Source organism: Telopea speciosissima, chromosome 11, assembly GCF_018873765.1.
Source record: "Telopea speciosissima isolate NSW1024214 ecotype Mountain lineage chromosome 11, Tspe_v1, whole genome shotgun sequence".
NCBI lineage: Eukaryota > Viridiplantae > Streptophyta > Magnoliopsida > Proteales > Proteaceae > Telopea > Telopea speciosissima.
The window spans coordinates 55,331,685-55,344,141 of NC_057926.1; the positions used below are offsets into that span (position 1 = coordinate 55,331,685).

Consider the following 12,457-nt stretch of genomic DNA (forward strand, 5'->3'; position numbering starts at 1 on the left):
AACTGGATTAATGGATTAGGCAGATTCGAATTCGGGCCTAACTTGGCTTGGTTCTAATAAGCTTTAGGCGTACGTACGTAGAAATTTAAATAATGGATAGTTGAAAATTTAGATTCGATTAGAATTAGACTTCTCATCCACAGGTGCATCTAACATTGTGATTTAGAGACATTAGAGGGCAATTAAGCTACATTGTATTGTCTTGTGTAGCCCCATCTCTTATTTTCTGTACTGTCCCCACTCCCTCCCAAGCCCAAGCCCAAGCCCAAGCCCAAGCCCAATAAGAAACAAAAAAAATCTATATATGAAGTGGTACAATGACAAGAAGGAAATTTACTTAACCACTAGTACTTGGCATAGTTAACGGGCTAATTAATTTCTGAGTCCCCAAATCCGGTGAAGCTGGTGGTAGTGCTGGTATATTCATATTCTTGGCCGGCAGATGTTCATCATTATAACTTGGTAGATTAATGTCCTCACCCCCAATTCCCATTAAAATTTCCAATACCTTGTCCATGGAAGGTCTCAATTCCTTCTCATGTTGGAGACAACGAAATGCTAACTCTGCGACCAATGTAACAATCTTCCTTCTTGTGGAATCCGATTCAAACCCCACAAGGCATGGATCAACCAATTCTTGCAAAGCTCCATTTTGGATCTTGTTCATTGCCATGTTTGCCAAATTAATTTCATCTCGATGTCTAGTGATATCTACAGCGGGCTTAGATGAAATGAGCTCAATCAAGACCACACCAAAGCTATAAACATCACTCTTGTCTGTAAGCTGATAGCATTGGTGATACTCGGGGTCAACGTAACCGGGAGTCCCTTGAGGAGCAGTGGAGACATGGGAGGCATCATTAGGGAACATACGGCATAGCCCGAAATCTGCAACTTTCACTTGGAAATGGTTGTCAAGGAGGATATTGCTGGTTTTGACATCACGGTGTATGATATCAGAAGTGTGGAGGTAGGAGAGTGCAGTTGCAGTTTGTAGAGCAATGCTCATGCGGACAGGCCATGGGAGTGATCCAACCTTCCTTGTATCACCATGGAGATGATCAGCAACAGTGCCATTGGGAATGAATTCATAAACAAGGAGGAGTTCGTGGCTGTGGTATGAAGTGCACCCATAAAGAGTAACAAGGTTTTGATGGCGCAAACGAGTGAGGATCTCGATTTCATTCATGAACCTCTCAACATGCTTGGAGTTGTAACGGTAAAGCCGCTTGATTGCAACAACTCGTCCATCTCGGAGTTTACCTGGTTAGTTAATTGTAAATTAATTAAGGGCAATCCTCAATATTCAATCAAATGGCACAACATACCTAATTAACAATCTCTCAACAATAAATTAAATTTCACATAAATTTCAGTAGGGAGAAAGAAATTAAGGATAGGCGCTTTGGAAATTAATAAAAATGGGACGAGATTTCTTTGTTTATTACTTACTATACGTACGTACGTACGTACGTACCATGGTATACAGTACCAGAGGCACCATCTCCGAGTTCATTAACAGAACTGAAATGATTGGTGGCTTCTTCGAGCTCAGCACAGGAGAAGATGGGGACTCCATAGTGGGAGCTGCCCTTTTCAAGGTCTGTCTTCAAGGAGAATCTGTGGGATACTGATCCATGGTTATATTGATCCGTCCGGTATTTGTAGACTATGAAGAATAAAAAGGTTGTCAAAAGGATTCCTGCCGCAACTCCTGCGGGAATACCTGATCGAGAATGGATCGGAAGAGGAAAATACTTAGTTAGAGAAATTTAACTTGTCTAGCTAGTTTCAATTGTAACATGCATGCATAATAATGGAGAATCCTCCTAAATTTACCTATTCCAATAATCTTGGTTTCGGTCTTGTTACCTGCATCACTCAACATAAATTACATCGATCTTTTAGTTTAGACATTAATTATATATGAGTAGAAGAAGAAAAACTAATTTATATGACATAAACATATCATAAATTAACCACCCCCCTCAGCTCCCACATGTCTACCCATCAACACAAACCGAAGTTATATATATATATTATTGATCATCGATCAGGGCAATAAAGGGATCAAAGAATGAAGAAGAAGAAGAAGAAGAAGAAGAAATTAAAAGGGTTCAAATAATATAATGTAAGAGTAGTACGTTTTCATTTACCTGTATCTGGATTCCATGTTTTTGGATTGGAACAAAACACAGTTTCATCGTCATAGCGGACACAGAAGGTTCCATTCTTTTCACAGTGATGACATATTTGGGGAAGGATCCAGCGAAGACGAAACCCACCAATGAATAATTGGGAGATAGGATCAATCGGGCCATATTGGAATGTGGAAGGTAGCGGATCTACGGGAAGATGAACCAGTTTGCAGTCATAGGAAGAAGAAGAAGAAGAAGAAGAAGAAGAAGAGGTATTTTGATAATCGAGAATAGTGGCGGGTGGAGGAGCTGGCACCAGCTGCAGTGCCTCCACTTTGCAATCATTTATTAATCCTTCTTGATGATGATGATCATGGAGCTTATTAATGCATACTCTTAGTGTAAGATTGGGGCTTATGACTTGAGTTAAAAGATGATGGAAAATGGGTGGAATAGTTGTAAAATTGTTGAAGAGGAAGTGGCATTTGTCGTTGTCGGTGAGCAAATCTTGGGTGAATTTCCTGTAACGAGTTAAAACGGTGTTGTTGGTGTAGTCAACTTTATGAACCTCAAACATATTACTTACATCATTATCCGCCCCGGCATGGATCACTGGAGTGGAAACATTTAAACAATGAAGGCGTTCTAATCCACATCCCCAGTTGTCGTTGAAGAAGGGATAACTGATGTTTAACTCTCCGCAGAATTGGTTCTGACCACAATAATACGAGGACTGATGATCTGCTCTAGCTGGGATAAGATAAACAAGAGAAAGCTGCAATTTTACAAGCAACAACAGGGGAAAGGCAACATTAACAAACAAGGCATTGAAGGGGAAAAAGATAGCACCACCACCCATCCTTTGCACAACTATAACAACTCCCAATACACCAATTGTAAAGCTACAATCCATAAACGAGCTATCCTTTCCTCTTTAATAGGTAATAAAAAGAAAAAAATGGCAACTAAAGAAGATGGAAAGATTCATAAATAAATAAAAACAAGCTTTTGTATAGAAAGAAAAAAAGTCAAGTCTGTCCTCTTCCCCTTAAAAAAATCCCTTATGAGATTAGATCATGGGTTCCACAACCCGTCGGTTGACTAGGACAATAATTATTATTGAGAAGCAGTTTTCTGTACGAAGTGTGGTTTATGCTAGTACTCTCATGTGTCTATCTCTCACCTCCTTAAAATAAAAGGCAAAAATGTCTTTTCACATGAGGAGGAGAGAGATAATAGACACATGGGAGTGTTGGTGTAAGCCACACTCCCCTACAAAAAACTTTTTCCCATTATTGAATTTGTCTCCTATTTTGAAGTCAATTGATTAGTTCGGTTTGGTCATTGAATTGATCTGTTAATGGATCAATCTTAAACCAAAACTATTAAAGAAGTTTTGGTTTCGATTTGATAATTGAATTGATTTCAACTTGTTATTGGGCCAATTTTAAACCAAACTGTTACGGAAGTTTTTTATTTTGGTTTTGGTTCTTGTCCAATTTTTATCGATTTGTAATCAAACTACTTTTGCTTCGGTCCAATCCAGTTTTGGGTTTACATGTAAACATAAGGGAAATAATAGGAAAACTTGATTTTCTGTTCCTTTTAAAAAAAATTGCACGCACGCATTTAAGGAAAAAAAAAAAAACCCACTACATGACAAAAAATATTCTTCAGCAAAATTTTGTCCAACTCAAATTGAGACGTCTCATCCTCATCTTAGAATGCACCTTATCAAATTTTAGTTTTGATTTGAAAAGATTTGACTCTTTGACCAGTCAATTGAAGACAAATCAAAGCCAAAGATCAAAGGAGACCCTTGACAAGATTAAAATAAGCAATCAAAGATGATATTTGAAAAGCAACGAAAGTGAAAACAACTAACAAATAAAAATGATGATACATCAAACAGTTGGGGTAATGAAGGAGGAGGAGGAGGAGATTAGGAGACCGAGGTCCTAACATGAGGCCAGATGTTTACTCGATTCTATTTTGGTTTTATGAATTATAAGATGGTAAACTATCACAAAGAGTTGTTATTTTTTCAAACATCATAAAACATCTATTTTAAAAGAAGTTATCAATTGAGTTTTAGTTTTGAATCAATAAACCATTAATTCTAATTATTTTAGAGTTGATTAAACCTAATAAATCATTAAACCAAATACACTCCGAATAAACACGAGTAAAAAATGAAATCATTAAACCGAATAAAATCAATTGTAAATAAAAAAAAAACGGTAAATTGATTACGGACCATATAACAAAAATCCAGCAACAGACCAAAACAAACTGATAACAAGCTGTATAACCAGATCCGAGTACAAAATCGATTAATCGAAACCACTTAGTAATCGATATTGATTTGGGAAATTGGAGCTGATTAATAATCAATGTGATTTCGGTTTATGTCAATTACAACATGAATCAATTAACACCCTTAGCCTTGTGCTTGCTTGGAACGTATAGCTTAATTATTGTACATGGGGAGTCGAGGAGAAACGGTAGTTTCTCATCGTGTTGGAAATAGGTGTCAAATTTAGAATTTTTAATCCAAGAATCATGCCTCCTTTATCGTTAAGAGTATTTCATTCTACCACATAGGACTTAAGGTTACCTGTTAATCTACAAGCATAGATTCTCTAAAGGAATACAACACTACTTGAACAATTGATAAACCCCATGAAAGAGCAACTACTCATACAACCTTTGCAAGTGACCAATAGTTAATATCTCTCTCAATACTTTTTATTAGGTGTCAAAACCCTAACTCTCAAATCATAACAGCGGGAGAGAGAATGGGATGTGTGGGGAAGGAGAGAAAAAAGTGGCAAAGGAGTGAGAGAATAATATATGCATAGGTTTTTTTTTTTTTTTTTTTTTTACTCATTTCTTCTACTACCTATTTATAGTTTGGGAAAAAGCTGGACACGCTGCTGGGGTGCCCAGCTTGTGTCACTCTCTCTCCCTCCTCTTTGTCATGCCCTCGAAAGCAGGCAGCGTGCCCAACCCTCTCCCTTATAGTTTTTAGAAAATTTTATCCTTTGTGTGAAGACACTAAGTCATGAGATTCTATTGGATATACGGATATACCTATTAAGTTGTGTTGTTCTTAACAATTAAGGCTGTGTTTGTTTGTCAAGAAATTAATGATAATAACAAAGAGAATAGAATAGAATGAAAAACAAGAAAAAAATATTCTTGGTCTTTTACTAGGTTAAAAATCGATCTTGAATTAGGATAGAAAAGAGAAGAAATAGATTAAAAGAATGAGGAAGTATACTTCAATTGGGGAACGTGGCTCTCGCACACACACGGGAGCCAATGATCGCACACATGAAAGCATAAATAAAAGCATCATCTTCGCATTTTATGGGATGAGGCAGTCATTCCCCCATGTGTCTAAACACATACGCCCATGCTCCCTCACAGAAACCATTTTCCTTAAAACAAAAACAAAAAGAACTAAACTGCAGTAGAGCACCATGTGACTCATCCTCGAGAATAAGCAATGCAAGGATCCAATCATAGTGGTTTGACTATTTAGTACTCTTTACTAATTTCATTAAAAAAATTTCCTTTTAATTATAGTGATCCGACTCCGAACAACCACATCTCTACGCAACAGATTTGATCGAGAAACTATCCCCACAATTCACTTAAATTATAGTGGTCCCAGGCTCCCAGCAACCACATCTCTACGCAACACCTTTGATCGAGAAACCATTATATCCCCCCCTTCCCTCCCCCCCACACTTCATTATGGTGGCCTAGCAACCACATCTCCATGCATCCATGCAAAATAACATTTTTATCAAACCTCAACCGCGCCTGTAAAATAGGTCCACAAGCGGCCTAAACTCTGATCAAACCCATCTGGACCTAGGGACATGAATCGAAACCCAATTTCAAAGCTAGTCGATGAATATCTAAAGTCAATAATTTATAATAAAACATTGGGAAAGACAATACTACCTGGTCGTGTGCGGTGCTTGGTTTCTGTACCTAGACACAAAATTGCATGAAATGACCGTCGCATTCATGGAATTTTTTCGCTTTTCCATGATGATGCAACGGTCCTTTTACAGGCCTTGTGTTTAGACATAAGAGCCGCATGCCGTACATGATCAAATAACATTCTTTTCCCCTAAAATGTATATGTATGCAATCAAAGAACTCATAAAAGAAGAAGAATGAAATGAGAGCTTCAAGGATCAAGGGGAAAGCGCTTCTAAACTTCAAATAGAGTTCGGTGCAATTCAATTCATTAACCAACTGAGATCAAACGTCCATAACCCTTACATATTTAAAGAAAAGAAACACTTTATCCCTATTGATCCTATGGTTGAGGCGTATTGCAAAATTAAGAAATAAATGTAATATGCAGTAGCAATACTACCAAAAAGCAAGGGAAATAGAGAGATATTAGACCTCTAAGCATCTAAATACGTTTAGGCAGGAAATATAAGCTTTCCAGTTGGTGGGGTGGGGTGGGGGGTGGGGGGTGGGGAGGGATTCGACTCCTTTACTTTCGCCTAACTAGTACTATTGTGCGCCCCCACACTCAAGCGCGATGAAAAGTACCGCCTTACCCCCGCTCGGGCAAGGCGCTCATGCAAGGATAAGGCGATATATTCCACGTGTGAGGCGCACATGACAATAGAGGCAGACGGAAATAGAGGAGTCGAATTGGTTGGGGGGGGGGGGGAAATTGTGATTTAAGAAAGAAATCTGCAAATGGGGCAAAGAAGACGCTAGTTGAAAACTTGGGCCAATTGACCAACCAGGTGAGACGGCCGATCAGTGCAAGAAAATTTCACTCAAGATAGCGTCGGGAAATATAGACATTGCATTTCTGACACTGTGAGAGAACATCTCAACGATGATTATCAAGGCCTAGTTCAATCGTGGGGCAACAGAATAGAAAAAATATTAATTACCCCTAACCTATTTCTACACCCAAACTTCCTAGATAGAGTCAAGAATTCGTGGGGCAATCGAATGGAAAAAATATTAATTACCCCTGACCTATTTCTACACCCAAACTTCATAGAGTCAAGAATTCGTAGGGCAACCGAATGAAAAAAATATTAATTACCCCTGACTTATTTCTACACCCAAACTTTCTAGATAAATTCAAGACTCTAAAGGATAGCCTTATTTAATCATTTTTTACCTATGCTCAAAGTTTCATCCAAATCTGCCACCATTGCAAAAATGACTGTTTTGCCTCTAGTACTTAAGTATCTGAACCACTTGAATTGGACTGAAAATCTTTTGACAGTCTTAGCAGGCCATTAAGCTCACATGCAAAATTTTATTTAAATCCAATATTGTTTGGACTTCAATTGATGTGAAACATCATTTTTGCGGATTTCTCAAATTTTGTGACTCTTTTGGCAAAATTCGCCGTAACCGCTGTACAGATGAAAATTACTCGAAGAGAACTTCATGGTATTATGTGATGCGTCAAAATCAACTATATAGTTTGAAAGTTATTGGCACTTTAATTCGGTACCCTTAAATTAGAACCTCATAAAAAATTTAAAAAAAGAAACACACATTTTCGGGTCAACCTGAGCCAGCCTGACCCAAGTTGACCTAGCCAGGGCTAGGCCAAGGCCAAGCCCAGCCCCAGCTTTCCCATGCGCCCACACCCGTGCATGCAAGTGCGCCGCGGCCCCACTTGCTCCCATCCCATCACGCCACGCAGCCCACCTGCTCCCACACCCGTACGCATCATGCAGCCACCTGCTCTCATCTCGTCGTTGCACGCCGTGTGCGCCAAGCCTGCATCAACCCCTATCTTGAGCCTAGCCCTATGCCATAGGGGTAGGGCTGTAAATGGATAATCGAAAATCCAAATTCGATCCGCATCCATATCTGTTTAGGGGCATCCGTATTCGATTAGAGATATCCGGAAAAAAATTTGAATACTTCGATAAAAATCTGAATCCTAATACTTAATTATAAAAAATTAAGTAAATAACGATCTTGAGGGTTTTTGAAGATTCAACAGGTTCTAAAATATGAGGAAAAGAGAATCATGATCTAAAACTATGGATTGAGAGTGAATTGTATCCACTAGGGGGAGGAAGGTTCGGGTTACACAAGGCAGAGGTGTAAACGGATGGTCAAAAATCCGAATTCGATCCGCATCCGAATCCATCCGAATCTGTTTAGAGGTATCCGTATTCGATCAGGAAATATCCGAATCCGATTACATCCGATCCGTATCCGAGCCGAATCCGATCCGTTTACAGGCCTACATAGGGGCCATTCAGACATTTGTTAAACAAGCCAAGGCTATAAATAATAGCCCCTCCCATTTGAAGGTTTGAAAAGGTCCAACAAATCTTGCGTGAAGCCCTTAATGGACCTTTATCTCCTGAGGTTTGCTGATCGGTATGGTTGTGCGGTTTCTCTCATAAGGGGTGCTGAAATGACCATTCCACCCCTTGACCGAACACACTGCCCGGGTGGGATCCACCCCCTTTTATTAGAGACACTAGGGAACCGTACCGAGCAGGGGAACCGTAGGTGATAAAAATCAGCCGTTCACCCCCTCTTTAAAATGCACCGTCTCTCACATTCATACCCACGTCCCAATTACTTTTTAAATTCCTAAAATACCCTTGGTTTACAAACTTGGCCATTTGGAGCACCTTCATTCAAGGAGGCCTTCGATTGGTCCCGACAGCAGCTATGGAAATCCAAGGGTGCATACACACTGAGTTAAGACCCTCCCACGCTCCAAGGGTAATTTAAAATTTTTTTGAGTCTTTTTCTATTTATTTTTATATTTATTGTGAAAAATATGCTTAATTAGAGGTTTTCACACAAATTGATACGAGTCTGGAACCATATTTAGCATGTTTTTGCACTATTCCCATGTGTTTGGAATTTGGATGCATGTCTATGCCTTGCCATGTGTAAACCTCTCTTTTATTTTTAAAGGGTATTTTAGTCATTTGATTATTTTCAGGCCAAAACTTGCCTTCAAATCTCATAACACTGCAAGTTTAGCCGTTTAGGTGCATCAAATTATTTTAAAATGTCTAAAATCATGTGGCGTGTAATTGTTTCTAGGGAAAATTTCACGGACACCCTTTATAAGTTTATCGTATATCATGGACACCTCAAAAACTATCAAACTATCAATCTTTCCATTGTCATTAAGCATAGTTAGCATCCAAAGTTGAAATGTTCATTTTAACCTCATTAGTTATTTAAATAATAACCTCTCATTCCATCTTTTTCCCTATTTTTACTGTTGGAGCATCTGCTTCCCTGTTTGTACCTTTGGAGAATTGCTGCAAAACCATTCCTAGGCCCATCACCTGCACCAACTCCAGCTCCAGCGACAATCAAGTGTGGTCAAGGGCATATTCATAATTTTAGTTAACAATGTCATCTTCAACCCACAATCAAAACAGAAATTCAGCGGTGAACCTTATCAAAAGAATGAATCTTAACTCACTCTAACAGTATTAATATGGTTTGGGACTTCAGAGGCAGAACTACCTTAGCCTTTTAACAAGGTCCAGGACATAAACTATTTTTTAAGCAAGGTTTAGATGGTACAAAGGCCAATTGCAGAAGAAGAAGAAGAAAAAAAAAAAACCCAGAAAAGAAAGCAAGCTACATAATCTGCATATGAATTGATTTAATAATAGACAAACAAAGACAGATTTCAAGAGAGCTAAACAAAAAAAAAAGCCAAATATGAAACTTGGGAACAAACCGATCAGTTACAAAGACCTGAAATTGCTGAAAGTCGTTAGGAAAACCGAATATCGCTAGTGAGAATGGAAAAAAACGCAAGGAAGAAGAAGGGAATAATGGAGAAGGGGTTGTTGCATCAAGAAATCGTTCGACGGTCCTTTCGAGTGCCGTAACCTGCAAAAGGACAAAAGGTGACAATGGAGAACCGGTGTGGTTCCGGCCTAGGACTCTCCGATGCCAAAGTTAGATCTCCTAAGCAAACAGATGAATGAATAGCATTCAAGATGATTTTATGGGGTAGAGTACCTTCCCTTTTATAGTGGAGTGTGGCGGTGTGGAGAGTCCCGGTTGATGGTGAGTAATCTTCGTAGTTGATAGAGTCCCTGAGTAGCAAGGCTCATCCTTGATTGGTTGTCTTCCCAAGAGACGTAGGGTCATGATAGATTTGATAGTTGTCTTCTCGTGAGACGTAGTGTCATGATAGACTTGGTAGTTGTCTTCCCGTGAGACGTAGTGTCATGATAGACTTGGTATTTGTCTTTCCTGTAGTGTCATGATAGACTTGGTATCCTTGATGGATAGACCCATCTACGTGGTAGATGAGGTTCCTGGTGTATGAGTCCGTCCAAACTACGTGATTGGTAGGCGGTGGCTTAGAGTCCTAGAGACAGTGCGTGTCTTGTAGATGGTGACAGTGGTACTCTGATCTACGTCGGCCCGGTACCCGTGCCTCAATCCATGCGTGCACATAAGGGTTCGTGCTCAAGGGAGTTGTCGCCCAAGGGGGTTAGCGCCCAAGGGTTGCCGCACCCAAGGAGGTTCGCGTCTGTGGGTGTCGGTGGTCGGCGCCTGCGCTTGGTCTTCTCTTGGCCCCGATATGGTCCTCCTCCTTGGACCAGGCACGTGGTAGCCTCTAATTGGTTGGTGTGATTTTGGGTTTATCATTTACCCCCCACTCTCTTGGGTCAGATTGTCCAAGAGAGTAGACTTTGCATTTTTGCTTTGACCCTTGGCGGTTGTCGAACCTTGGTGGTCTATGGACCTTACTGGCGTTGTGCTTGATGGTCTATGGACCTTGGTGTCATTGCGCCTTGGTGGTCTATTGGCATTGTGCCTTGGTGGTCAACGGACCTTGGTGGCAATGCTCCTTGGTAGTCTATGGACCTTAGTAGTATTGTGCCTTGATGGTCAACGGACCTTGGTGGCATTGCGCCTTGGTGGTCTAAGGACCTTGGTGGCCTATGGACCTTAGTGGCACTGCGCCTTGGTGGTCTGCGGACCTTGGTGGCCAACAGGCCTTGTTGGCATTACTCCTTGGTGGTCTACGGACCTTGGTGGCCAACGGTCCTTGGTGGCATTGTGCCTTGGTGGTCTTTGGACCTTGGTGGCCAACGGGCCTTGGTGGCATTACGCCTTGGTGGTCTACGGATCTTGGTGGCCAATGGACCTTGGTGCCATTACACCTTCGTGGTCTGGCCAACAGACCTTGGTGGCATTGTGCCTTGGTGGTCTACGAACCTTGGTGGCCAACGGACCTTGGTGGCATTACGCCTTGGTGGCATTGTGCCTTGGTATTCGAACCATCTCCTACTCCACGAACTTCTCAGACTCTGCCTCTAAACCTCGAACTCTTGACAAATATGACGTCTCGTACTTCCCCTTTTTTTTTACTTGAATTGGTCTTTGGCCACAGACACATCTTTGCTCGAACCTCAACCTCGAACCTTTGCGAACTCCGACCTTTGACCTCAGACCTCGATCCTCGATCCTTGAACCTCGAACCTTGAACCTCGAACCTTGTCCCTGCCCATGGCCTGTCGCCAACGGCCCTTGGCCGTGGCCCCCTTTCTTTTTGGTTGATATTGACTAGAATTGGTCTTTGGCCACAGACACATCTTTGCTCAAACCTTGACCTCGAACCCTCATGAACTTTGACCTCAGATCTCGGACCTCGAACCCTCACGAACTTCGACCTTGGACCTTGGACCTCGATCCTCGAACCTCGTCTATGGCCAACTTACGGTTCTGCTGGCCTCGAACCTTTTTTGAACTTGGTCTTTGCTTTTTGGTGCCCCCAAGTGTTTGCTTTTGGGAGGCAATGAATCATGATGCCTTCTGCATGCTTGCTTGATCTCTCTTGGCCATTAGCTTCGCTTTGATGGCTTGCCTATCCTTGTGGCTTACCTCCGCACTTCTTGGCTCCTGTCTTGACGCTCGCTCGATGTGATCCGTGCCCATGACGTTCGTTCGACTCGATCCACGCCCGGCGAAGCTCAGTTGATTTGATCCGCGCCCGTTGATGCTCGTTCGATGTGATCTACGTATGTGACGCTCGTTCGACTCGATCCACACCAGGCGACGCTCATTCGATTTGATTCGCGCCCGTTGACGCTCGTTCGATGTGATTCTCGCCTGTGACGCTTGTTCGATGTGATTTGCGCTCATGATGCTCGTTTGACTCAATCGACTCCCGATGACTCTCATTCGATTCAATCCGCGCCTGTTGACGCTCGTTCGACTCGATCCACGCTAGGGCGACGCTCATTCGATTTGGTCCGCGCCCGAAGACGCTCATTAGATTCAGGCCCATTGAC

At 41.3% G+C, this 12,457-nt stretch overlaps 1 protein-coding gene across 1 annotated transcript; it reads right to left on the bottom strand.

Moving 5' to 3' along the window:
* Positions 1 to 337: 337 nt before the first annotated feature.
* On the bottom strand, positions 338 to 3,051 carry LOC122645390 (LEAF RUST 10 DISEASE-RESISTANCE LOCUS RECEPTOR-LIKE PROTEIN KINASE-like 1.1). The gene is made up of 3 exons (XM_043838699.1): positions 2,157 to 3,051; positions 1,478 to 1,726; positions 338 to 1,263 (listed from the first exon to the last, which is right to left on the bottom strand). Exons 1-3 carry the CDS (start codon positions 3,049 to 3,051, stop codon positions 338 to 340), a joined length of 2,070 nt encoding a protein of 689 aa, XP_043694634.1.
* Positions 3,052 to 12,457: the final 9,406 nt, after the last annotated feature.

Bases quoted from the DNA above. Each gene is read 5' to 3' on its own strand.
- LOC122645390 (XM_043838699.1), bottom strand. From the start codon at position 3,051: ATGGATTGTAGCTTTACAATTGGTGTATTGGGAGTTGTTATAGTTGTG. The intron at 1,727-2,156 runs GTAAATGAAAAC...ATTCTCGATCAG, and splicing joins AACATGGAATCCAGATACAG to GTATTCCCGCAGGAGTTGCG. The intron at 1,264-1,477 runs GTACGTACGTAC...TTAACTAACCAG, and splicing joins CTCTGGTACTGTATACCATG to GTAAACTCCGAGATGGACGA.